General features: G+C 50.8%; 1 protein-coding gene across 1 annotated transcript; it reads left to right on the top strand.

The window, feature by feature from the left end:
* Positions 1–24,040, top strand: LOC138729144 (dual specificity testis-specific protein kinase 2-like). The gene is made up of 9 exons (XM_069873122.1): positions 1–242; positions 11,062–11,261; positions 16,328–16,449; positions 16,617–16,665; positions 17,340–17,489; positions 18,607–18,780; positions 19,300–19,383; positions 20,427–20,513; positions 22,591–24,040. The coding sequence occupies exons 1-9, from the start codon at positions 179–181 to the stop codon at positions 22,690–22,692; spliced, it is 1,032 nt and encodes a 343-aa protein (XP_069729223.1). The 5' UTR covers positions 1–178; the 3' UTR covers positions 22,693–24,040.
* Positions 24,041–24,913: the final 873 nt, after the last annotated feature.

Genomic DNA, 24,913 nt, shown 5'->3' with positions numbered 1-24,913 from the left:
ATCTGTATGGAGCTGGGATTGCCACAGGGGCTCAGTCTACTGGGCTACACTGCTAAGGAAATGTTGATCACAAGGGCAAACGTGTTTCTCTTTCCTTGGTCCTTTGAGAGCTTGGGATACCTTGTTCCCTGGAGAGAGACTTCACTGTGTTCAGTGTTCCTGGCATTATCTGGCTGTGATGTGTGCGGAGCTCTTGGGAACAGCTTGCTTGCCCTTGGAAAGTTCTTATCTTCTGGTGTGGTGTAAATACTGCCTATTTGTACAGAATTCCAAGGAGAAATGGCTTTAATGGGGGTGAATGATTAATTTGTTTTCCTAGCAGGGAGCTTTCCAAGGTCTGCAGGACTGTGGGGCAGCTTGTCTGCTGCACGAACTTCAACTTCCCACGAGTTATATGTTTTTTAATGACCCAGCGGTGGATTCGATACAGTGGGTGGTGGCGAGTGGAAAGCTCAGAGTGGAGAGTGGGATGTGATGGGAGAGCAGTCCTGAATGCCTGAGGCAAACTCAGTTTGGGGTAGTGCTCCAGGGCAGGGGGACAGACCCTGCCCTGACACCGCAGTATTTGAGCTTGCTCTCCTTTGCTCCACTTGGGAGGACTCATGCCTTGCAGGATGTATCCTGGAGGCTGTCAGAGCAGGGATCATCTCCTCTGGATCCGCGCAGTCTGGCTGTGGGGGCTGGGACAAGGACAAAGTGCAGGGCAGAGAGATGATGTCCAAAAGTGCTGTGGAGGTGCTGAACTTGTAAGAATGCGCTTAGCTTCCGTGCTGAGATGGATCTAGTTACCTCCATCTCAAAACATGGGCTTTTAAATTATTTCTTACTTACTTTTCTCTTGCAGGGAGATAGCCTGGTTTTAGTCCTTATGTACAGATGGGATGGAGAGGCCCCGGGCTCAGGGTTACTCCCTCGCTGGCTGCCTGCCATCAGGTTTTTGCAGGAAGAGGGCTAAGGTTTTCTGCGCCTTGGTTATGCAAGGTTGAGAACATTTGCTCCGAGTTCTGTCTTTTATTCATTTGTTTGAAGCTGCCAGGAAAGATCAATGGTTTCACTGCTGAAGACCATAGCTTCAGCACTGGGGATGAGCCAGCTGGAATCAACAGGGCTGCTGTGATTAATTTTCCACTACTGGGAAAACTAATGTCTGAGGTGCTGTGACTGGATTGCAGCTTTATCTGCTGGGTAGTTACTGCAGTCCTGCTTTGGCTGGAGTGTGGAAAACATGCAAGGGGACACGTGCTGGGGGCTCCTTAAACTTACAAGGGGCAGAGTTTCTCTCAGGATGACCTGTCTGAACAAGCACAGTCTCACACCAGGTCTACCAGCCTGTCTGTCTCCTCTGCTGGATTCAAATCTGCTTTGGAGATGCCTCTTCCTTGGGCACCCACCACCCCCTTGTCCCCGTGTTCCTGCCCAGCGCTGGGGTGGCTTGCTACAAGGGGGCACATCTGCAAAGGTGCTGGAGAGGATGTGGCAGCATGAAGGCTCTTCCCCAGCTTGTGACTGGGAAAAGGGACATGGAGAGGTTATGAGGAGCATAGCATTAGGCTGTGAATTATCTGGCTTGTGCCCCAGAGGCTCCTGTAAGTGATGGAGGGAGAGAAAACACATCCAGAGGGCAATTTGGGGTATGTAAAGTCCCTGTTCTGAGTGACCACCTCACACTCCGGAGGCAGCTGAGCTGAAAAAGATGGGGAATATGGATATTTTCAGTGTGCCCCAGCCCAGGGAAGCAGCTTTTCCCTTCCTTTTGTGGTAGATCAAGAGTTAATTAAAGTGACACTGGAGCCATCCGCTGAGGCATATGCACCTTGTGCAAGAGGCAGGAATAGGAAGATTGAATCAAATTCACTGCTGAATTATGCAGTCTGTTACACTCAGCCAGCTGCGAGCTCTGCAGCTTTTCTCCATCCTCTCAGCAATTCCTTGGCTAATCTTTATCCTCGAACCATGACCTGCAAACGTGGAGAGGGGAAAAGTGGTCTATTTAGGAAGGGAATAGGATGAGTGATTCCTGCTTACCAGAAGGGTGGTGCTTTGTTTCTGCCTAAGATCTCACAGAGCTCAGAAAACGAAATGGAGCCAATGCTCTCTGGCTTTGCCTGCATGTGGATGCTTCTTGTGCAGAGGTGGCACATCTACGGAGCCAGCAGGCAGCAGCAGCTCTGCTCCCTCAGCTGAGGGATCGTCCTCTCGTCCTCTGCCAGAGCAGGGTGGCCCTTAGAGTAAAGACTGGGTTTGCTTTGGTTTAATTCTCAAGTTGTTTCCCTCAGGTGTCTTCAGCGGCTGCTCCTCTCTGCCCAATGGCTGCTGGCACAGAAGGACAAACTAAGGTCTGGAGCCTCGAGGGTGTTTGGGGCACAGGGTCATCTCTTGCCAGGTTTAGTTCTCTGAAAATGAGGTGCCTGGTGCAAGCAGGTCTCCCTCAGGATTCTAAAAGTCACTAGAGAAAGTGTGTTTCCCAGGGAAGGCTGATCACACCTCCTGGGGTATCCTTGGCACTGCTGGCAGGGCACGGGCTGCATCCCACCTTGCCCAGGGCTTTTTGGATGCCAGGGGTAGGTGGGCACCATCCCTGCAGCTGAATGTCAGCCTGCAGCTGGACATGGCTCTGCCCATGGTCGTGCTCCCACCAGCAGGAGCCCCTTGCAAGGAGCCCTGCAGGGCAGAATAGTGTCCCCCCTCTGCAATTAGTGTCATGATCAGACCTCTAATGCCTGACACACAGCCCTCTCTCTTCTGTTGGTAGCTTCAAGCCTCCTGGCAAGCCTCAGTGCACAGGACCCCAAGTGGACTATGGCTTAGTCCAGGTGCATGGTTTCAGGGCAGATGCTGCAGTTGTTTCTTGTGTGCTGGTTTCAGCCAAACCCTCTGCTCTGTCCACACGCCTACCAAAGTATGTCGTGGGGTGGTTCAAAGAGCTTATTATGGTTCACATTTGTGCTCCATGTAAATGTTAAGCAGTGCCTTGTGCTGGTGCATGGTGCCACAGCATAGAAGTAAGCCCATGGTGATAGTGGTCCTCTTTGGATAGCCCTGGCCTTAAAATGAGAAACTTTGCTTGCCTGAGAGTGGTGAAAGGGATTTTCAGTTCTAGGTGAGGTGAAGAGGGTGGTTAGCAGGACAGTCACATTAAACTTCCAGAGGGCAGACTTCGGACTGTTCAGAAGCCTGGTTGACAAAGTCCCATGGAAGACAGTCCTTAAGGGCAAGGGAGCCCCTGAGGGCTGGGAGCTCTTCAAAAAGGAAATCCTAGCAGCTCAGGAGAAAGCCATCCCCATGTTCTGGAAAAAGAGCCAGCGGGGGAAAAAACCAGCTTGGTTGAGCAGGGAGATCTTGAGAGATATCAAAAAGAAGAGAAATGTCTATGAGCTTTGGAAGAAGGAATAGGTGTCTTGGGTGGACTACAGGAGGGAAGTGCGATCATGCAGGGAAAAAATCAGGAGGGCTAAGGCCCAACTAGAAATCAGATTGGCTAAGTCTGTGAAAGATAACAAAAAAATCTTTCTATAAAGATATTAACAATAAAAGGAGGACTAGGGGGAATATACAGTCCCTATTGGATGCAGAAGGAACAACAGTGACAGGGGATGAGGAAAAGGCTGAGGTGTTTAATGCCTTCTTTGCCTCAGTCTTTAGTTGTAAAGAAAGTCGTTCCGTCTGTGTACAAACCCAGGAGTTAGAGGAGCAAAATGAGGCTCCCATGATCCAAAAGGAGGTGGTTAGAGACTTGCTAGCCTGACTAGACACCCACAAGTCTATGGAGCCGGATGGGATTCACCCAAGGGTGGATGTGCTGGTGGATGTGCTGGCCAAACCCCTTTCCATCATCTTCCAACAGTCCTGGCTGACTGGGGAAGTCCCACTGGACTGGAGGCTGATGTTGTGCCCGTCTACAAGAAGGGTCGTGGGGAGGATACAGAAAACTCCAGGCCTGTCAGTCTGACCTCAGTGCCAGGGAAAGTCATGGAACAGGTGATTCTGAGTGCTATCATGAAGCACATGCAAGAGAACCGGGTGATCAGGCCCAGTCAACATGGGTTCACAAAAGGCAGGTCTTGCCTAACATTAGGACATTAGGAAAAAATTTTTCACTGAAGGGTCATTGGGCACTGGCAGAAGCTGCCCAGGGAGGTGGTTGAGTCACCTTCCCTGGAGGTGTTTAAGGGACGGGTGGATGAGGTGCTAAGGGGCATGGTTTAGTGTTTGATAGGAATGGTTGGACTCGATGATCCGGTGGGTCTCTTCCAACCTGGTTATTCTATGATTCTATGAAACCTGATCGCCTTCTATGATAGAGTGACTTGACTACTGGATGAGGGAAAGGCTGTGGGTGTATCTTCCTGGACTTCAGTAAAGCCTTTGACACAGTTTCTCACAGCATTCTGCTTAGGAAACTGTCACCTCTGGCCTGGACAGGCGCACACTGTCCTGGGGGGAAAACTGGTCGGATGGCTGGGCCCAGAGAGTGGTGGGAAATGGTGTGAAATCCAGCTGGAGGCCAGTGACAAGTGGGGTTCCTCAGGGCTCAGTGCTGGGTCCAGCCCTGTTCAATGTCTTTATTAATGACCTGGATGAAGGCATCGAGTGCACCCTTAGCAAGTTTGCAGATGATACTAAGCTGGGTGGAACTGTCGATCTGCTGGAGGGTTGGGAGGCTCCAAAGGGATCTGAACAGGCTGGACTGCTGGGCTGAGACCAATGGCATGAGGTTTAAGGAGGCCAAATGGTGGGTCCTGCACTTGGGGCACAACAACCCTGTGCAGTGCTACAGACTAGGAGAAGCCTGGCTGGAAACTGCCTGGAGGAGAGGGACCTGGGGGTGTTGGTTGACAGCGACTGACCATGAGCCAGCTGTGGCCCAGGTGGCCAAGAAGGCCAATGGCATCTTGGCTTGGATCAGAAACGGTGTGACCAGCAGGTCCAGGGAGGTTCTTCTCCCTCTGTACTCGGCACTGGTGAGACCGCTCCTCGAATACTGTGTTCAGTTCTGGACCCCTCACCACAAGAAGGATGTTGAGGCTCTGGAGTGAGTCCAGAGAAGAGCAACAAAGCTGATGAAGGGGCTGAAGAACAGGTCTTACGAGGAGTGGCTGAGAGAGCTGGGGTTGTTTAGCCTGGAGAAGAGGAGGCTGAGGGGAGACCTCATTGCTCTCTCCAACTACCTGAAGGGAGGTTGTGGAGAGGAGGGAGCTGGCCTCTTCTCCCAAGTGACAGGGCCTCAAGCTCCACCAGGGGAGGTTCAGGCTGAACACTAGGAAAAAATATTTCATGGAAAGGGTCATCGGGCACTGGAACAGGCTGCCCAGGGAGGGGTTTGAGTCACCTTCCCTGGAGATGTTTAAGGCACGGGTGGACGAGGTGCTAAGGGGCATGGTTTAGTATTTGATAGGAATGCTTGGACTTGATGATCCGATGGGTCTTTTCCAACCTGGTGATTCTATGATTCTATGATTCCTGTGCCATGCATGCATAATCCTGCACAGTCCCAGTGGTGACACTGGTGTTCACCAGCCCACAGGTTTCAAAGACCTTGAAATATTAGATTCTCATGGTTAGAGTTTTCCCAGGAACAGCCTCAGAAGAGCAGGGTTTCATGGTCCCTCTAGGTTGTCCTTGTCCCCAGCAGCAGTGAGCACCATAGTGCTGGAGGATGGCACAAGGAACTGTTGGGCTGTTCTTTCCACCATTCCCTAGCGGCCTGTGGATCCAGCAGTCAGCAGGAGGTGGGTCCCCATTAGCTCTCTTTCTCACTCCACTTATTGCCTTGGCTCTGAGGGATGGACATCTGGCTGGAGCACAGGGCTCAGGTTCACTGGGTCCTCTCTGGAACAGTACAAGGGCCGTTCTGTGACTTTGAGCCATTTCCTAAAGCTTCTCCTCACCTGGCTCCCAAAGTGCAAAGTCCAGTTAATGTTCTCAAAGTATCTCCAGAGTGACATGCTTCCAGGTGATTTAGTTTCTGCTTAATGTTTCCATGGGTGAACAAAGTGATGTCCATTTGTTTGAGAAGAGATAGAGCAGGTTTAGGAGGAGAAGTGCTCACGAGGTGCAGTGAGAAGTTGTGTGTGAAGCTCAGCAGGGGAGCTTTTCCATTACTCCAAAACAGCTGGCAAAGACCATGCAGCACTCCAGCGGCTCATGGAGTGCCTAACACACTGTTAGTGCCGTGGCGAGCTGCTGGGGTGCCCACAAAGCAGCGCCTGGCCCTCTCCAGCCCAGCGTGTTCTTAGGGACAGGAGGTAGCAAATACTTTGGGAGACCAAGCAAGACATGCAGGATAGGACGTGGAGGGCTGGAAACCATCTTCTCCCTGATGAGGAGCGATGCTGGTTGTTGCAGGTGGGGTTTTGCTTGCTGTGATACCAGAAAGTCTTGTGAAACCAGCAAAGTGCTGTTACTGCTGTTTGGCATTTGAGGAGAGATGGACACAGGAGATCTACCAGCAAAGCCTAGCAGGCAGCCTGAGCCTTATCCTGGCTTAAGACTCCGGCCATCTGCACCAAGGATCCTTGACCTAAAAATAATCCCTTGCTTCTGGGTAGAACAATGAGTGGTTGAGATTTCTCTGGGGTTTTGGGTGGAAGCCCCGGAGATAAAGGGCACAACTTTCACTGGCTGTGAAGTGTGTTTGGGTTTGCAAGGAGTCAGTTTGGCCCCCACCTCCCTTCCTGGTCCCTCTGCAGCCTCCAGCCCAAGTCCCTGGGCCACAACAAGCAGGTTACAGTGATCGCTCTCAGATGATGCCTAAACATTTCAGCAGTAAGGTCACGGTATCTTTTCTCATCCAAATGCATTCTTCTTGATGGAGAGAGTGGGCTGAGGATATTCTGGCCAGCTCAAATGCTTGGCAATTCTAACACACTGAACTTCCTTTAAAACACCCACACGCCCTGCTCTGCTTTTTCATTTCAATAGTGTCAATTAAATATCAGGAGAAAATGAGTTTTATGTATGCTGATGAAATCAGTGCTCTGTGACATCAATTGGGGATCTTGTACCATGAGTCTTAAGACTGAAAATCACAGTAAATGCCTGAAGCGTGAGGCAAAGGGAGCAGAGATCAACAGTGAATGTGAGGGATGACGTTTGTGACTGCAGAGTTGTTTGGAGTATTTTTTTATTCAGTCGGTTTTGCACCTTTGCATCTGAAAGAAATCTGTGTGCCTTTTTGATCGTTATCCATTTTGCAAGGCGAGCTGACTTGAAGCCTTCTCTGCTGCCCTGGAGAGTGTGTTTGCACTTATGCTTGTCTTGTTTCTCTTCCTTCAAAACACCTGCTAATTTCTCATCAGGCAGGCAGAGCTGGGGCATTTCTGTGTGTGAGGAGTAGAGCTGGGGTGCACTCCACACAGAGACCTTCACAGGTGCAGAACAGCCAAGTTCTCCTTGGAAGACTTAGGTGCCAAACTCTCCTTAATCCTGCTAGAGGACAAACTGCATCGCACACAGGTCCTTTCCAACCCAAACCATTCCATGATTCTATGATCCTTTGAGTAACCCCAGGGCACCCGCCTGCTCCTGCTGGGCCTTTCTGCAGGCTGGAGCCAAGCTTTTGGCTGAGAGCTGGCTTTTGTGGAGGGTGTGCATGGGGCTGATCATGGCCTGTCCACCAGCTCTGGCAGCTGCTGGAGCCTCACTGAGCCCATGGCGGGGCAGCTCACCCTCCTGAGGCTTGAACCTTCCCTGTGGCATGTGGGTGCCTCTGGTGTCTGCAGATGAGGAAAACCCAGAGAAGCTGATGCACTGTGTCTGCTCTTCACAGTGACCCCTAATTTTGTGTTTTCTGTCTGGCAAGGAATGGGTTCCCTGCAATGACAGCTCACAGCGTCCAAACATTCCCGGCAGTCTGTGAGCTGCATCCCTGGTGCTTTGTGCCACCTTGGGGAGCTGCTTGTTGCGTGCTCTGCTGCAGGGTATGGAGGGGGCTCTGTGCTCACTGTGGGCACAGCTGGAAGCTTGGGGCCATGGGCAGTTTCCTCAGAGGATGGTGGAAGCCAGTGGCACGATGGTTCCCACTCCCTCTCCCTGCAGGCAGGGCAGCCTCAAAGGGGCTGAGCCCAAGCCTGGTCTCTCTGCACCGTGTGCTGAATTGGAGCTGGGAGCACTGGGGCTGCTCAGACAAAAGCTTTGCATGCCCTGAACCTTGCTGAATGCCTGGGACTCCGGGTTGTCCCCAAGACTGCCCTTCCCCATCCTATCCTTCTCCCACCCTCTCCCCCTCCATTCCCAGTTCCTAGGAAGCCTTCAAATAAATCTTGGCATTTTGAAAGGCCATTTTCTCATCCAGCCAGCACTAATCTCTGGACAAACAGCCACATTTATAAGAAGAAAATAAAGACTCTGCTCCCACTCAGCAGCACAATGCGAGAAGCCATTCCCGGCGTTCTGGGGATGCTGCGGGGTTTCTGTACTGAACAAAGAGGCAATTGATGAACTGGGTTGTGGCGGGAGGAGTTGGTACGTGGCAAGAGCATTGAACAGAGGGGCCTCTCAAAAGAAAACCATTCCCTGTGGAAGAGGCAGCCCCAGGCAGGCTGCCTTGCGGGGACCTGTGACATGGGTGTTTGGGTTCACCCTGCAGGCAGGAAGGGCTCCAGGGTGGCTGGGGATCAGGACGCCTGGCCCTGCACTGCTCTGCTCCTCTTTCTTTTGTCACTAAAGGTACTAAATTAGAGGGAGAGGCTCTCAGAACCTGCCAGGTAAGTGTGCCTGGAGGCTGGAGCAGCAGCTGGGGATGCTCACCACAGCACTGCCAGTGAGCGACTGCATGCAGGGTGGGGTTGTGATTTTGCTGTGTGACTGGTTTTCTATCCATACAACAGAAGAGCGCAAAGCTGTGTCCCAGGATTGAGGGCAGGAATGGGGAGACTCTGAAAGTGCATCCTCAAAGGTGGGTCTGATGCTCAGGGCAACCCTTTGCCATGCCTTCTCCATGTTTCATTGTAGGCTTGGGGTCAACAAGATCCCTCAGACCCTGTCAGCGTCCCCTTGTGTCCTGCCAGTTGTGCAGGGTGTGGAGGAACTCCTGTGTCTCACTGGAGTGTGAAGCACCGCTCCCCTGGCCTGGAGCTGCAGCACCTCCCATGTCTGCCCTGCAGCTTGGGCAGTAAAAGCCCTTTCACTGCACCCTGCCACCCGTTTGTGCCACTGCCTTGCTCTGCCCCAGCCCTGCCAATGTTGTGCCATTCTGCACACAAGATCCTTGCAGAATCTGGATGAAGTTAATGCCTTCAGTGACACAGCCAGAGTGGGATGGCTTTAGTGGCTTCTTTTTTTTTTTGCTGTGACTGGATTCCTGCAGACTGTGTGGGTCTGTCCTGTAGTGGCATCTTTGGGGTCTGGCTGCTTTCAGAAGTTTGTGCTGTTGTTCTGCTGTGTTGTGTCTCTCTGGCTCTCAGGCTGGAGCTTGCTTGTTGTTCACGTCAGGGATCCCTGTTCAGTACTGTCTGCCTGCCCCGCATTCCAGCCCTCAGCTCTTCCAGAAATCCTGCCCTGCCTAGCCCTGCCACCATCTACGTTGCCGTTTGGTAGCTCTTTCTTCTGGTCTTGGCTGGACTGCGGGTGGATGAGATGGCCAGTGAAAATATTTTCTGCATGTCTCAGTGCCGGTTTTGCCTCGCTCTGTAGAAGCAAAGTGGCCATGAAATAATGGGATCAAGGAATGCTGATGCAGCTCCTTTTTTTGGTGTAAGACTTAAGGCAGAAACATTGCGAGGGCAGAGCTTACCTCTGCCTCAGCTGGAAGCGCTGCAGAATTACCCTTTGACCATTATCCTATCTGATTTCAGGCTGGCAGAGCAGCTCACCAGGTCCCACGGGAATCTGAGCACGTGCTGTGAGTGGAGGGTCCTCCATCAGCTTTGGAGCGTACCGGTGTTTGCTTACAGTTATCCAGATGTAGGTGCCTTATTCGCCTCACTCAGGATGTCAGAAGCCTGGTTCCCACTGGATTTGTCCACCCTGCATTTTTGGAAGTAACTAGAGGCAAGTGATGCAGGAGAAGGCAAAGATGGCAAATGGCTTTGGAGGAGTGTGAGCCTGTAGCTGAAAAGGCAGAAAGGGGAATGGAGGGAGGGGACTGGAGAGGAAACTGCGAGAATCAGAATGGTGGGAAAGGAAGGCAATTTAGCAGATACACTTGGGGCTCAATTCGGGGTACACAGGCAGGAGGAGAGTTGCTGAGGCATCTCCTTGTTCTGTGATTCATTAGGGCTTATCATGAGCTATAGGCACCTACCAGGTGAGGATAGAGCCATGTCTCCTGCCAGCTCACTTGAACCACGGCCCTCTGTCTACAGTAGTGGCTAAGCCCTGTCTGGAGCTGTGGGTGATGGCTGTGGCATTAGCACGTGGCATGTGACCTGTGCTAGAAGCCTGATTTAGACACACTGGCTTTTAATCCAACGTAAGCTGGCTGAGCAAGGCTACATCCCTGGGACTTTTCCTGGGCTGCACTATCATGTGTAATGCGTCCTATCTATTGTAAACCTTTAGAAGGTGTAAGTGACTATTTGCTAGTCTGACTTTGAGTCCTAGCATAAAGAAGTCTGGATAAAACCTGCGTAAGTCAGGCCTAAGCCCAGAGATCTGCAGGGGGCTGGAGCACCTCTGCTATGAGGAAAGCTGGGGAGGGGCTCTCGATCAGGGAGTGCAGGGATAGGATGAGGGAGAACGGTTTGAAGCTGAAAGAGGGGAGATTGAGATGAGATCTTAGGCAGAAATGTTTTCCTGTGAGGGCGGTGAGGCCCTGGCCCAGGTTGCCCAGAGCAGTGGTGGCTGCCCCGTCCCTGGAGGTGTTCAAGGCCAGGTTGGACGGGTTTTTGAGCAACTGGATCCAGTGGGAGATGTCCCTGCCCATGGCTGGGGTTTGGAACTGGATGGGCTTTGAGGTCCTTTCTGACCCAAACCATTCCATGATTCTAGGATCTTGGTGCCTCATCTCTTCTCCCTCTGTTACTGAGGCTTTGTCCAGTCCTGGTCTCTAGTACAAACGCTGTACTGCTGTTGATGTCCAAACGCTGCTGCTGGCTCACTGTGAAATATGCTGTGTTTTAGCTGCTGCCACCATGATGTGCGAGGCAGAGCTGATCGCACCAGAGCCCTCCAGGCCTGTGCAGTACTATGGGGAGTCGTCTGACACCTACTACCATGAGGACCGCTGGCAGAGGCTGCGCACAACTGTCAGGAAGCTGGAGTTCTGGGAAAACTTCAATGCCGAACTGATAGGCAGCGGTTTCTTCTCCAAGGTCTACAAGGTAAAATGGTGTGCAGGCAGCCCATGACTGGCATGAGTGCAGCTAAGCAGCTGCCAAGGCTGTGTCAATGGTGCCTCACACGAGAAACATGTCCCTGAGCTTATTTCCTTGTCTTCATCCCTCCCAGCTCGCTCTGGCAGGTTGGTTGGGGTGAGGAGGGAAAGGAAACTCCTCTCTGTGTACCAAGCACATCACCTTTGATGCACATCTCCCATTCTGCAGTGAAAAAGGAGATGGGAGACTCCATCAATCAATTTTCATTGGTGCTGTCATCAAGCCATATACAACAGGATGTCAGGGAATGAAACTGGGAGCTGGATGAGATTAGGGATATTTATGCTCTGTGCAGGTTTTGTCATCAAAACTGTAGCAAACTATATAGAGAAAAAGAATGCAGAATTAAGATGGGTGTGCCTCTCAGAATCCCTGTCCCACGCCCCACGGAGATGCCAGTGCTGTCTCCCCTCTCCCATGCTGCCCTGTGTTGCAGTGATGCTGGGGTCGAGCAGGGGCCTGGGGCAGGGGCAGGCTGGGACAGGCTGCTGGGCCCTCTGCTTCTGCCTCTGCTGCCTTCGTGTCAGGAGACTCATGGCTTCCCAGGAGCCGGAGTGTGATGCGGGTGGTGTGTCACCCTGTGAGTCACTCCCTGCACTGAGCTCCGCTGGTGTGGGGGTTTGTTTATCCCTCTCTGAGCAAGCACAAGATCTGGCGTGCTGCCGGCTTTGCTGCCCCTCCAATGTTGCTCCTCAGCCCAGGAATACCACTGCTTATTTGGGGGGAGCAGATGGTACTTGGGGCTCTTTCACTGCAGCCGTTGGTGGTCACTGCTCTGTGAACAGCAAAGTGAAAGGGGATGTTTCAAATTAGGAAGTGAGCCTTGGACTTCATCTCTGAGGGCAGATGCCCCATTGCACTGCAGTGTGGCTAGGTTTGCCCACCTCTGCTCCCAGCAGATGTAGTTGCTGCCACTGGTCTTGGTTACTGGGACATGACACTGATGGAGCGGGCATAAATTTGGCCTAATTCTACCATTACCTTCAACTCCTTAGCTTGACCACCCCGCATTAAACATCAGGATTGCACATTTCTTCTGTGCCAGCATGACATACTTCTGCCAGAAGAGTGCTTGCTCACATTCTGCCTGGTGTAAGCACGTATGGCCAGTTGAGACTAATGAATCCAGGCTGGCAGGATCTGGCTGTGGAACTGTGCAAAACCCACCCAAGCTGGATAGATATATGCATGTTGCTTTCTTAAGGCTTTGTCTCCTTCTCCTCCATCTAGGCTTGATGCTGTGATAAAGCCTTTGGGTGAACCTCAGGTCCAGGGCCAGTGCATTAAAGCTGTTCAAGAAGAATCTCCAGCCCAAAGGACTTTGGCAGCATTTTGCAGACTGGAGCAATACACCACAGCTTCCCTCCAGTAACTGCTTTCCCCACCTACACAGTGTGCTGTTGCCATTGCATTCTCTTTCTTTTATCTAGCAGATTTTCACAGTAATGGTTGCTCTTTTCTCCCTATGTGACATTTCCTCCTGCCCTGGCAGTGAATGAAATTCCAGCAGTAGACAGGCTGGAGCCATGAATCCTGAATGGAAATGAAATAACTTCTTGGAGCAGAAGCAGAAAAAGGAATCTATAAAAATAAGGTTTAAATGAAATGCTATGGGTCAAAGAGTCAGAGGGCAGCGGAGGAGTATGTGGGACAATGACAGTAATTTGTGGGGACTTTACCATGACTGTAACCGAGGGCTCTGATGGCTCTTGGTCGTCTTGGATCAGCCAGTCCCCTGTGGACATGTAGCCCTGAGCAGCAGCACTCCTACTGCAAAGTATCACTGCAGTTGGTCCTTTGAAGCTGTTCGCCAACAGATGCTGTCTTCCAAAGTGGCTCTGCAGCAAGGACCTGTGCTCCACAAAGCGCTGGCATGGCCTGCGCTGATTGCCTGCTGCTTTTGCCATCCTCTCAGGAGCTGATATTTGTGGGTTGGCTGAAGGACAATTCACTTGGTTCCGCTTGGTGCCTCAAATTCCAGTGGTCTAGGTGCAGCATACTGCTCTGTGGGTTGTGTGTTGCACAACCTGGGCCAAGGTGCTTTCCATCTTTCTCTGCCTTAGTGTTCTGATGTGCAATAAGGAGCTATTCAAGTATGAGTTTCCCTCGGGGAAAGCATAAAGTTTCTCACTGTCAGCTCTCTCATACAGAGGGGTCTGAGGTGCTCAAAAGCGGGAGAGAAATGCAGCATGACATATTTTTTTCTGAGACTGGTTTAAGGCATAGCCCAAAGGGAGCCTCTGAACAACCTCTTTCTCTGTTGGTCCTCAAAAGCTTCATGCACATTTAGAAAGCACAGTTCCACTCCTCATTTCAATGCCACTTCCCAGTGCCAGATTTTTCATCTTTATTTCTCAACTCAAGGCTGACACCAGATCTTTACCCTTCATTGAAAATCCTGGAGGCACCTCTGCACTTTTCCAGCTCTCTCACCAGCCAGGACAAAACTGAACACTTTGCCTGATTCAGAGCAGGCCAAGGGCTGCTCCAGATTGGGCAGAGCAAAGTCTTAGGGCCTGTGGTCTTTGAAGAAGCCTTCTGAGCCCATTATACTTGCCTGTCTCTCCAACTACTGTATTTTGGCTGTGCGTCTACCCTTGCTTTTCAGTCATTTCTTCTCCAGACCATGCTGGACTTTGCGTTGCCCGGCAGACAGGAACTCCTCTGGTGCTCACTGGCTCCACCAGCCCAGCCGCACTGCTCAAGGCCCCATCCAACTTGGTCCTGAACACTTCCAGAGAGGGGGAATGCATCTTACTGGCAGTTTTTCAGATCTTCTGGATTTCCACTGGTCGCTGTGCTCTGCTCTGGGCAGAAGGGCACTCACAGCCTATAGGCAAAGATGATTGATAGCAGCTCTTCCACCTCTTCTATTTACATCTGTGCAATTACAAGTAATAATTGGTTGCATCTGATTAGTGACTCAGAGTCTGTGGTTATGAAGTCCCATCAGGTGAGTGCCAGAGCCCTAGCTTTGTGATGACCTGCTCGAGTAGAGAGGCAGAGTTATTCCAGTGATAATATTGACTATCAGATTACATTCATTCAGAAAGGAAGCAGCAGCTCATGTTGCTTCCAAGACAGATTGTTTTGTGACCTTGGTAATGACAAGCCTTTTTTTCCTTCCCACTTAGCTGGGTCTTAAACGTGGCTCTTTGTTCTCCTCACCTGGGCTGGTGAACTTACCTCTAAAGTGACCATCACAGAGAGCAATGGGTGACACTGTGGGATTTGGAGTGCTGCTCTACAGCCAGATCATGCTGTGGCTGAACTATTTTTCCCTTAAAGGAAACAAAGCACCCCCCAAACCTCAAAATGAGAGAAAATTGAACACAAGGGGTTCCAGGAAAGCTGGGGAGGGGCTCTTGATCAGGGAGTGCAGGGATAGGACAAGGGGGAATGGTTTTCAGCTGAAAGAGGGGAAGATTGAGATGAAATCTTAGGAAAAAATGTTTTGCTGTGAGGGTGGGGAGGCCCTGGCGAAGGTTGCCCAGAGCAGTGGTGGCTGCCCCATCCTTGGAGGTGTTCCAGGCCAGGTTGGATGGGACTTGGAGCCTCTGATCCAGTGGGAGGTGTCCCTGCTCATGGCAAGGGGTGGGACTGGATGGGCTTTGAGGTTCTTTCCAACCCAAACCATTCCATGATTCTGCAATTCTATAAAACTGCAAGAAGGCCCTGAAGTTAAGGGGATTTTACAAAGTACTAAATGTTGGATCGCAGATGGTTCCATTATCACTAAATTTGTTACAACAAAAGGAGACGTGATTAGAGGCACTGTCTTTATAGTAAAGAAGCCAACGAATGTGTGCCACGGGGCAAATTTAAGATCAGAAACACTGTGGTAAACAGAGTAACCTGAGTGAGGGTGTGATAACTGCAAAATGATTGAACTTTTAATGTTTTGTTAGCAAAATCCAGCAAGAGGTCCTTAGTGACAGACTGCAGAGCCACTAGAGATTGCAGAGATTGTTGAATAATACATTCGGGATTTCAGGGCACATGCACGGCAAAAGATCAGGGTAGTCTGATTAGTTAGGAATATGCATGGCTTGCCACAGAATTCTATGAAGGTGTTCAAGGCTAGGTTGGTTGGGGCTTGGAGCCCCCTGATCTATGATTTTGTGATTCTCTGCTAGCCTGCAGGGAGCTGTCCGGACATCAGTGTGGGCCACACCTAATATACAACTTATACATCCTTAAAACTGATGTTAATTGGGGACAGAAATGTTAAAGTATCACAATGCTTTGATATGTGGTCTGGAAACTGCTGTTTGGGTTGTCAACTCAGGTATCGGGATCAGCCACGTGTCCTGCAGCCTGTGTGAAACCCCTGGTTCAGTGCTGTCCAGCCCTGGTGCCTCCACAGGGGACAGCACACATTTCCCCCTAAAAATGTCTGCTCAGTATTGAAAGGTGGGGAAGATAATTTTGTTTTCTGTTCTGTAGCTTCCAGTGTCCTTGCCTGGGGGAAGCCCTAGGAATGAACTGTCTGGTCGTAATCCAGAGCAGAGGGTCAGGTTAGCAGTCATGGAGCCTCCATCCTGGAATGTGGGAAAGAGAGGAGCTGGCTTTGCACTTTCCTTGATTTGCCTGCCTGGCAGAGGTGCAGGAAGAACCAGGGATGAGGAGCATGGAGCAGCCTTGTGCAGTGATCAAATCCAGGCAGGAAGGAGGGATGGAGTTGGGAAGGGACATTGAATGCAAGGCATTGGTGGGGAGAGCAGTAACCCAGTGTGGGCTAAGAAACTGCTGTAGTCCAAGGAACACAGAAATTGTGGCAGAAAAAGTGTTGTGATGTGTTGGGACAGAAGGGACCTAGGTGTCCCCAGCCACCCAGGCAGGCATCACTGGAATGGAGCTTATGTGGAAGGGGCAGCACCTTGCACATGTGAAAAGCTCTGGGCAGGAGGGAGGTGAGATTCAGGCCTTTGGTTGGGAAAGGATATGATTGTGAAGAGGGGCTGGATGACCTGTGAAGGCTGAGAGATATCCTCCTCCAACCTTGACTCCAGGTGACCCAGGCTGCTGCTTGTAAAGCGATGGTGGTGAAGATCTACAAGAATGATGTGGACCAAGAGGTGATTGTGCGCGAAATCACCCTGCTGCAGAAGCTGTCCCACCCCAACATTGTCAGGTGGGCACATCCTCTGGCCACAAGCAGTGGGTGCTGGCAGGGGCTGGAGCTGGCTTGGTGCCTCTTGGGCAGCTCTGCAGTGAGGGGATGAGTTGAACCTTGATGGCTTCTTCTCTCTCTTTTTTCTTTTTCTTTTTTTTTTTTTTGGTGTGTGTCCTTCTGCTTAGGTACCTTGGGATTTGTGTAAAGGATGACAAGCTGTACCCCATCCTGGAGGTAAAGGTTTCTTGCTTGTAAGTGGCTGTGGGCAGGCAAGGACCTTGCAGGGAGGATGCTAGAGACACTGTAATGCATATCTAGCATCTGTGAATGGCTCTGGACTAGCAGGATTGCCTCTGGTCCTTCCTGTCCCATAGCTGGGCATGGCCGCTGCAGGGCCATGAGATTCAGACAAGGTAGCCAAAAATTGGGTTAGCTTGGTCCCACCAAAGGGCCAGAATGGGCCAGCTGGGACTGGGAGAAGAGGAGCCAGGGACAGAGGGAAGGAGTAGAAAGTAAAACAGATGGAGAGCGGCAGGATCTCCAGGGTGGCTCTGGAATGGTCTAGTGTAAAAGCCTGGGCTGGTCTCAGGGAGATCTCACCTTGTTCCTACACTGTTGGTGGCAGAAGGCATTGACTGAACTGCTGCCAGGTTTTTTGCCTCCAGTTCGCTGCCCATGAGTAAGGACCAGGGGTCGTTTATGTGGCAGCCCCTGCAGTGGGGCAGAGCCCAGAACCCGGCAGTGACCTGCTGTGACGGGGAGAGTGTATTTACACCGTACCACTAACAAGGCCCCCTGGGTACAGTGGCATTCCCAACCTCCATCCCAAAGAAGGGGCTCCTGGTTTGGTGAAGGAGGGAATCCTGTGCGCAGCTGCACAGCCATCTGCTTTTTGTCTCTGTTCACAGTATGTGAATGGGGGTTGCCTGGAGGAACTCCTGGCCAGCAAAGACGTTGGTTTGACTTGGAAGGAAAAAGTGGACTTAGCTTCTGACATCACCAGAGGCATGATCTACCTGCACTCCAAGAACATCTACCACCGAGACCTCAACTCCAAGGTATGCAGCTGAAAAGGGGATGTCACCCTCAGACTGCTGAAGGCAGCAGTGCTGGGGCATGGTACAGGGACGTGCAGTGCTGCAACCAGGAGGTCTCAGGCCTCATGCTGGTCCTCTGCTCCCCGCCAATCCCTCTATGAGCTAGGAAGCTTTCCTGATAAAGGTTGTCATTACATTGCATTCATTGCTTGCCAAACAAGAGACCCAGATAGAGGTGCCCTGTGGTTGGTGCCTGTGTGTGCAGTGCACCAGAAGAGCTCAGGAAATGCATGTCCCCTCACTCAAGTGCTGGGAAGTTGTTTGTCTTTGATCCAGGGGGTCCATGTCACGAGTTTTAGGGCGGTCACCCCCATGGGTTTCACACCCTGGCAGGTGCACAGTGTTCCCTCTGCTACTCAGCTTTGTGCATGGGCACAGGCTGTGAAGTTGCTCTTCTTTTGCCACTGGTAAGGCAGTAAGAACATGATGGGATATTGCCTCGTAGATCTCTCTTAGGCAGAACTATCCAACCTCAGGTGGATCTGCACCATATCCATGATCATAGAATCAGAGAATGGTTTGGGTTGGAAAGGACCTCAAAGCCCATTCAGTTTCAGCCCTGCCATGGGCAGGAACTCCCCTCCCCCTACACTGGATCAGGGGCTCCAAGCCCCATCCAACCTGGCCTTCAGCACCTCCAGGGATGGGGCAGCCATCACTGCTCTGGGCAACCTGGGCCAGGGCCTCTCCACCCTCACAGAGAATTATTTCTTCCTAAGATGTCATCTCAATCTTCCCCCCTGTAGCTGAAAACTGTTCCACTCATCCTGTCCCTGCATTCCCTGATCAAGAGCCCCTCCACAATTTTCAGTACTGGAACATCTTGAGGTCTCTTTCAGATAAAAGGGTGTGAATCATCATGTCTATGGAGCCGCTTCAAAGGACTTTTCCTGACTTCAGATGTGATTGCTCCATCCCTAATCTGCCCATATGCTCCGTGTGTGCTTCCAGGATGCAGATGTCTGGCAAGGGGAGTGCCTGTAATGGCAAGGTGGGGCTGAGGCCCAGTGAGGTGCCACTCAGTGAGGTGTTCTTCCTCACTGGGCATCTCATGCCGTGCCCCATGGATTCCTTTCAGAACTGCCTCATTCGAGTGACACTGCGGGGCCGGGAGGCACTGGTGACTGACTTTGGGCTGGCCAGGGAAGTAGTGGAGCTGCCTGTGAAGGATGTGGAGCGGAAGCTGTCTCTGGTAGGCTCTGCTTTCTGGATGGCTCCTGAAATGCTGCGGGGAGAGCCCTATGACCGGAAGGTATGTCACTGCTTTCCATGTCTTTGTTCATCCTCAGAGCTCCTGAGCAAGCAAGGAGGATGTCTCCTCTGTTTGCTGTGATGTGTCCCAACAGCAGAAAAGCCCTTTCCTCCTTCCCCGGGAAATGTTGCTCAGCAATGCTTTGCTTGGAAGTTCCTTGTGTGGCCTTGTTGTTAAACTTTTAGGCAAATGGATTGCTGCTGTGGACAAACACAGTGAAGCTTCTCCAAGAAAGTTGCTTCATGAGTTACTCCTGATGACTGTGTTGCAGGATCTATGGGGGGGTGCCAGAGCTGTGGTAGAAACATGGGGCTGGACTCCTAGTCGGTCTGTGGTGTTTCTGGGTGGGTTCAAAATCTCAGAAGAAGTTTAGGAGTTTGCTGCCTCTGTCTCCAATGGATGCTTTTGATGGGCTTTTGTGTAATTAATGGAAGGACCTTGTCTCTGGTACTCCACCTTCTCATGTTGTGCTTCTGCGTGTGCCCTGTCCCACCTCTCACCCTCCCACCCCTATTGCAGGTGGACGTGTTTTCCTTTGGCATTGTCCTCTGTGAAATCCTGGGCAGGATCCCAGCTGACCCCGAAGTGCTTCCCAGGACTCAGGTAATGATTTCTGCAGGGAAAACTAACAATGCTTTCTCCATGGTATCAGATTGTGGCTCCTCTCTGGACCAGACCTGGACACATGTGTTTGTGTTCACACTTGTGTTTCACTCTAGAGGTTTTTCCATGTGAAAAATCTGATCTTAACATGTTCAGCACACATGATCTTCAAAACTTTATTAGATGAACAATTGGAGATTAAGTATTTCTGTTTAAAGATCCAAATTCCAAATGCTTTGTTTCACTTTGACATTTGAACTGTTTAACAAGGGGAAACACAGCTTCCAGCACAAACATTTATTTTCAAATACACTGCAGTTAATCCACAGCCTGTGTGGGAGCCATGGGCTTCCCTGAAAACATGGCCTTTTTTATTTCAACATTTGCAACAATTTCCTTCCATAAAATAGGGAGGGAAATTTTATCCTGCCCAGGGATGAAACATCTGTCAGGAAACAGCAAATTGTTGCAAGGAACAACACAAAGAACCTGCAGTGACAAGATATGATTCCATGTTTCTGTGAGACTGAAGAGGAACCAACACTCCACTTGTGTTCACAACGTAAAGGACATAGCTGAGATGCTGGAGTCTGGAGGGACAAAGCTGTAGTTATGGAAGCTGCTGGTTTGACCCATTCCCCTCTCAGCTGCTGTTGGAAGACTAGATTATCTGCAGTTCCTGTCCTCAGCAGCCACTGCTCAGCACCTGGTGCTGGTTTCTCTGCTGATTTTCGCCTTTGTATCTGTTGTTGCCTTAGTCTGTGCTTTCCAGGAGGACACACGCTGCCCCACAGGCATTACCTGGAACAGGCAGAGGGATGCTGGTCTCAGCTGTGCTAGGGATTTACCAGCTGTGTGCTCCTACCAAAGCTGATGTTGCCCTGGTACCTTTCCATAGCCATCAGTGAAAAAGCTGTGGTGGAGACCCAAAGAGCTTTGAACCATAAGCATTTTGTGCTTTAACACCTTGAGAAGGGTGAAAATCTTTTAAAGGACTTCATAGCTGAAAGTATTTTCTGTGGACTCTTCTCCCTTCCTCACAGGATTACGGCTTGGATGTTGCTGCCTTCCAAGGGATGGTCAGCGAGTGCCCCAAGCGGGTGCTGGACCTTGCTGCAAGCTGCTGTTGGGTGAGATTCTTGCTAGGTTTTTTTTCCTTTTTTTTTCTTTTTTTTTTTTTTAATTTTTATTTGGTGTTATCTGGTTTGTATCATACTTATACAACAGAGACCAAAATTCTTGTTAAACCTGGAGAGCTTGAACCTTCGGTTCTCAGTGCTATTACTCAGGGCTCTGCCACCTGAGCTGTGAAGTGATGAGATCTTCCTGGGCCAGTAGTATGCTTTTATTAACTGCAATTTTGCTCCTGGGAGGAGTGTTTAGTTTGTCTATTACATCCCAAAACATCCTGCAGTCCTGCCTCTTCCCTTGCATGTTGACCCCAAACTGAGAAGCACGTTGCTCCTTAAGCCAGGCTGTTGGCCGACACACACGGCTGATCCTCTCTGGAGGGCACTGCCTCACTGTTACCAGCTCCGGCATTATATATATCATCGCAGTGTAGTTCTCCAACATTTCTCACTTTAGCATAAAAGGTAATGGTGGAAGGTGGGGGCCTCCCTATGCTGCCCAAAGCCTCAGGAGGCAAAGCGGCAAGAAACCTTGGAAGGCCAACCGTGTCCTAGGCTGCATCCAGAGCAGTGGGACCAGCAGGGTGAGGAAGGGGATTCTGCCCCTCTGCTCCACTCCGGTGAGACCCCACCTGGAGTCCTGCATTCTGTTCTGGAGTCCTCAGCATAGGAAGGACATGGAGCTGTTGGAGCAAGTCCGGAGGAGGCCACGGAGATATTCTGGTGGCTGGAGCACCTCCTGTACGAGAACAGGCTGAGAGTCTGGGTTGTTCAGCCTGGAGACGAGAAGGCTGTGGGGAGACCTCAGAGCAGCTTCCAGTGCTGAAAGGGGCTCCAGGAAAGCTGAGGAGGGGCTCTTGATCAGAGAGTGCAGGAATAGGATGAGTGGAATGGTTTTGAGCTGAAAGAGAGAAGATTGAGATGAGATCTTAGGAAGAAATATTTTGCTGTGAGGGTGGGGAGGCCCTGGCCCAGACCGCCCAGAGCAGTGGTGGCTGCCCCATCCCTGGAGGTTGTCAAGACCAGGTTGGCTGGGGCTTGAAGCAACTGGATCCAGTGGGAGGTGTCCCTGCTCATGGCAGGGGGTGGGACTGGATGGGCTTTGAGGTCCCTTCCAACCCAAACCATTATATGATTTCTATGATTCTATGAAAATGAGGATTTGAGTAGATCTCTGAAAGGAAAAGAAAAAGAAAGGCAGAAATCAAGCAGAATGTAGACAAGCTGGGTGATCATGATGCACCTGATTCCTAGGTTGCAAATGGAAGTAAATCCTTGCATGGGTCCCAAGGATGTGTCAATAGCTTGTCCTGAATTAGAGCAGTGATTCATCAGCAAGTGGCTTAGGTTTATGTGTATTCAGATCTTGTATCTCTGACAGGCAGCTTCCTAATGCAAGTTGATATAATAACAGGCTTTGGGCAGAAATGGCCCGTGGAGATGTTCTTCTCTTCCCTTGTGTTCTGTGCAGGTTGGCAGAGTTTCTGGTGCAGCTCCCCAGGTGGCTCCATGGGGCCAGGCACAAAGGGCAGCCCTGGAATGGCATGGAGTGGGTGCAGGATGGGGGTACCCTGGGCCGTGTCCCTCACTTTGGCTGCACCCGGATGGTGCTGGAAGGGCTGGGGGATCCCAGTCAACTGAGGATGAGCTGCATCAAGGAGACAAGACAGTGAGATACTGACTGTCACAAAAAAGCCCAGGGAATGATTGTTCTCCCTCCTGCTGCCTACCTGCAGCCTTTTTCTGCAAACTGTCTGTCCACACTGCTTGGGTGGACTTTGGGATGAGCAGTTCCCACAATCTCTCCAAGCTGGAGCATGTCAGGCTGGTTTCCAACATCGCACTGCATTTGCTTGTGCTGTACCACACCATTGGACTTCTCCTGTGGCTGCTTGTTTGCAGCAGCCCAGGCCTGGATCACCAAGTGGTGATGCCAGAAAGCTCCATCAGCAAGCATGGGGCTAAGGCCAGTGATGGATGAGTGCTGCTGCCCAGCCTTGGGGGACCCAGCAGAGCTGCTGCATAGCATCCACCTCATGTCCAGGCTGTTCTCTTTAGCTTTCCTTTCTCATTGCAGGTGGAAGCATTTAAGCGGCCGTCTTTCTCTGAAATCCTGGATGAGTTAGAGGATGTTGCAGAGAACCTGGAGCCTAGGAGGGACAATCAGCTTCTGGGCTGAGCTGCCTGCCTCCTGTGATGCTTGGCAGAGAATCACCTAAACTGTAACTGTCGGGGCCAGGGGGAGCATCAGGAGTGAATAAGGAACGTGGGGGAAGGAGAAAGGGAAGAACTAAGTGATGCACTGGTGTTCATTTAATCATAGTCTTGGTCTCTAATTTCTTGGATGGATAACATGGTTAAAAATGGAGAGGGGACTTACCAAAGGTATGTTTTTCCTAGCTAAGGTCTTTAACAGATGTAATTAGGACGCTTAGCAGCCTTTGTCTGTTTGCTGTTAAAAGCAAATGATCCTGGAGGGACCTAAATCCCCTTGAGGATGCTTTCCAAATCTTCCACAGAAACATTGTCCTCTCCTGCTTCTCTGTGCCCCCCAGACACAGGACCTTCCTCTGGCTGCAGCCATGGGGAATAGCCTGTTGGGGGCGCTGTGGTCTGTGTAGTGTGAAGGAGAGGGGCTTTTGTGTGCTTGGTGAGCCTCGGGGTCACCTTATATTTCAAAGCCTTAAAGCACCTGTCTGGCAGCCTTGCAGGACCAGGGATGCTCTGTTGGGTCTCTGGCTGGGTCTCCTGGCATCTCACTTGGGGCACACCTGGGTGGAAGCCGAGAGCAGGGTTTTGGAGAGGTGCCGCCCTAACTGACTCATAACTCCTCTCAGAAAAGCTTTGTCAGACACATGTCCCAGCATCACAGCAGTCTGGATTTCTCCGTGCCAGCCTCACCTTTGGGGGCTTAAAGGCAGAGGGGTCTGTCTGCCCCCTTCTCATCCTGCTGCAAAGACAGTGATGCGCACAGTGCCAACAGCTTATGAGGCTGAAACAAGGGAGAGTGGGGCCTGGTGTCATTCAGCATCTCACACATATCCCTGCTTCGCCCAGCACCTGTCACCTCCTCCACAATGTGGGACACCCTCACTGGCCCCAGGCTCTGGCAGCCAGGAAAGGACTTTGTTTGGATCCTGTGTTTTCTTCCATGGGAGGGTGCTGGGGCTGCACATTGAAACCTGAGGTGGAAAGAAGAGTGGCTACTGACGGTCTGGCACTGCAAACCAGAGAAGAGGGGAGCAGTTGAGTCCCTGCCCCCGGATCAGCTGACTGTTGGGCCATTGGACTGAAAATTATGTTCTACTGGGACCAAAATTTTGTGGGTGTAAATATGTGTAATGTCTGTATAGTGGTGGAGCTGTTGTTGTACACAGTATGCTCTTGGAGCAAGGACCATCCATCTGTCCACCAACACGTATTTGTACAGTGTTTAAGTCCAATGGACCTTCACATTGCAGCCTGGAGGCTGTTCTCCTGCACGGGGCTGAACCTGAGGACCTTGTCTCAAGCTCTTGGATATAGATTTGTTGCCTTTGGAGGCGTGGCGACCTGGTTCAGGAACGGCACGGCGACCAATCCCAGGCCGCTCGGGCCATCAGCTCACAGACACCAATGTGGTGGATGGCAAATGGCGTTTATTGATGAGTGGCACAGCATTATATAGCTTAGGTTTACAACGTCACTTCCGTCTGCTTACATCATGAGCTAAACGCTATCGGCTATTTGGAGAGGGGTCCTATCTTTCTGTACAGCGCGACATCTTCCGACCGCCAAGCCTTAACTACCTACATTTCCCCCCCTCCCTATGCTCAACGAGATAGTCTAAAATATAAAGATCTAAAATCTTAACTAGAAAGTCTATAATCTAAAGTCCAAAAGTATATATCATAGTCTCATAGTAACAAACATAAGGCACATGGGGTAAATGGTAACTGGGAGATAACTGGGAATAACAGGGTGTGACTAGGGGTAACAGTAGATAAGTACATTCTTAAAGCAGTTGTTGGTGTTCTACAAACATAATGTTAACTTTCTCTAGCTGGCTCTTAACAAACGACATGAGCTTATTTAATATACAGGGCCCGAAGATCAGTGCTAGTATGATTGTTGTGATTGGCCCTATCAAAGTAGATATCAGGGTGGTCATCCATGGTGAATGGTTAAACCATGATTCAAACCAACCTTGTTGTGCCTCTCGTTCCCTTTTTCATTTTTCTAATCCCTCCCGCAATTTGGCCATAGTGTCCCTCACTATTCCGGTGTGGTCCACATATACACAACACTCACAACACTTAGTGCAGCGCACACTCCCCCTTGCTGTAAGAACATCTGGTCTAATCCTCTTCGATTCTGCAACACTGCTTCAGATAATGATCTAATTGATTGGTCTAATGCAC

This window comes from Phaenicophaeus curvirostris, chromosome 20 (genome assembly GCF_032191515.1).
Source record: "Phaenicophaeus curvirostris isolate KB17595 chromosome 20, BPBGC_Pcur_1.0, whole genome shotgun sequence".
NCBI lineage: Eukaryota > Metazoa > Chordata > Aves > Cuculiformes > Cuculidae > Phaenicophaeus > Phaenicophaeus curvirostris.
This window is presented reverse-complemented; position numbering and strand designations above follow the sequence as displayed.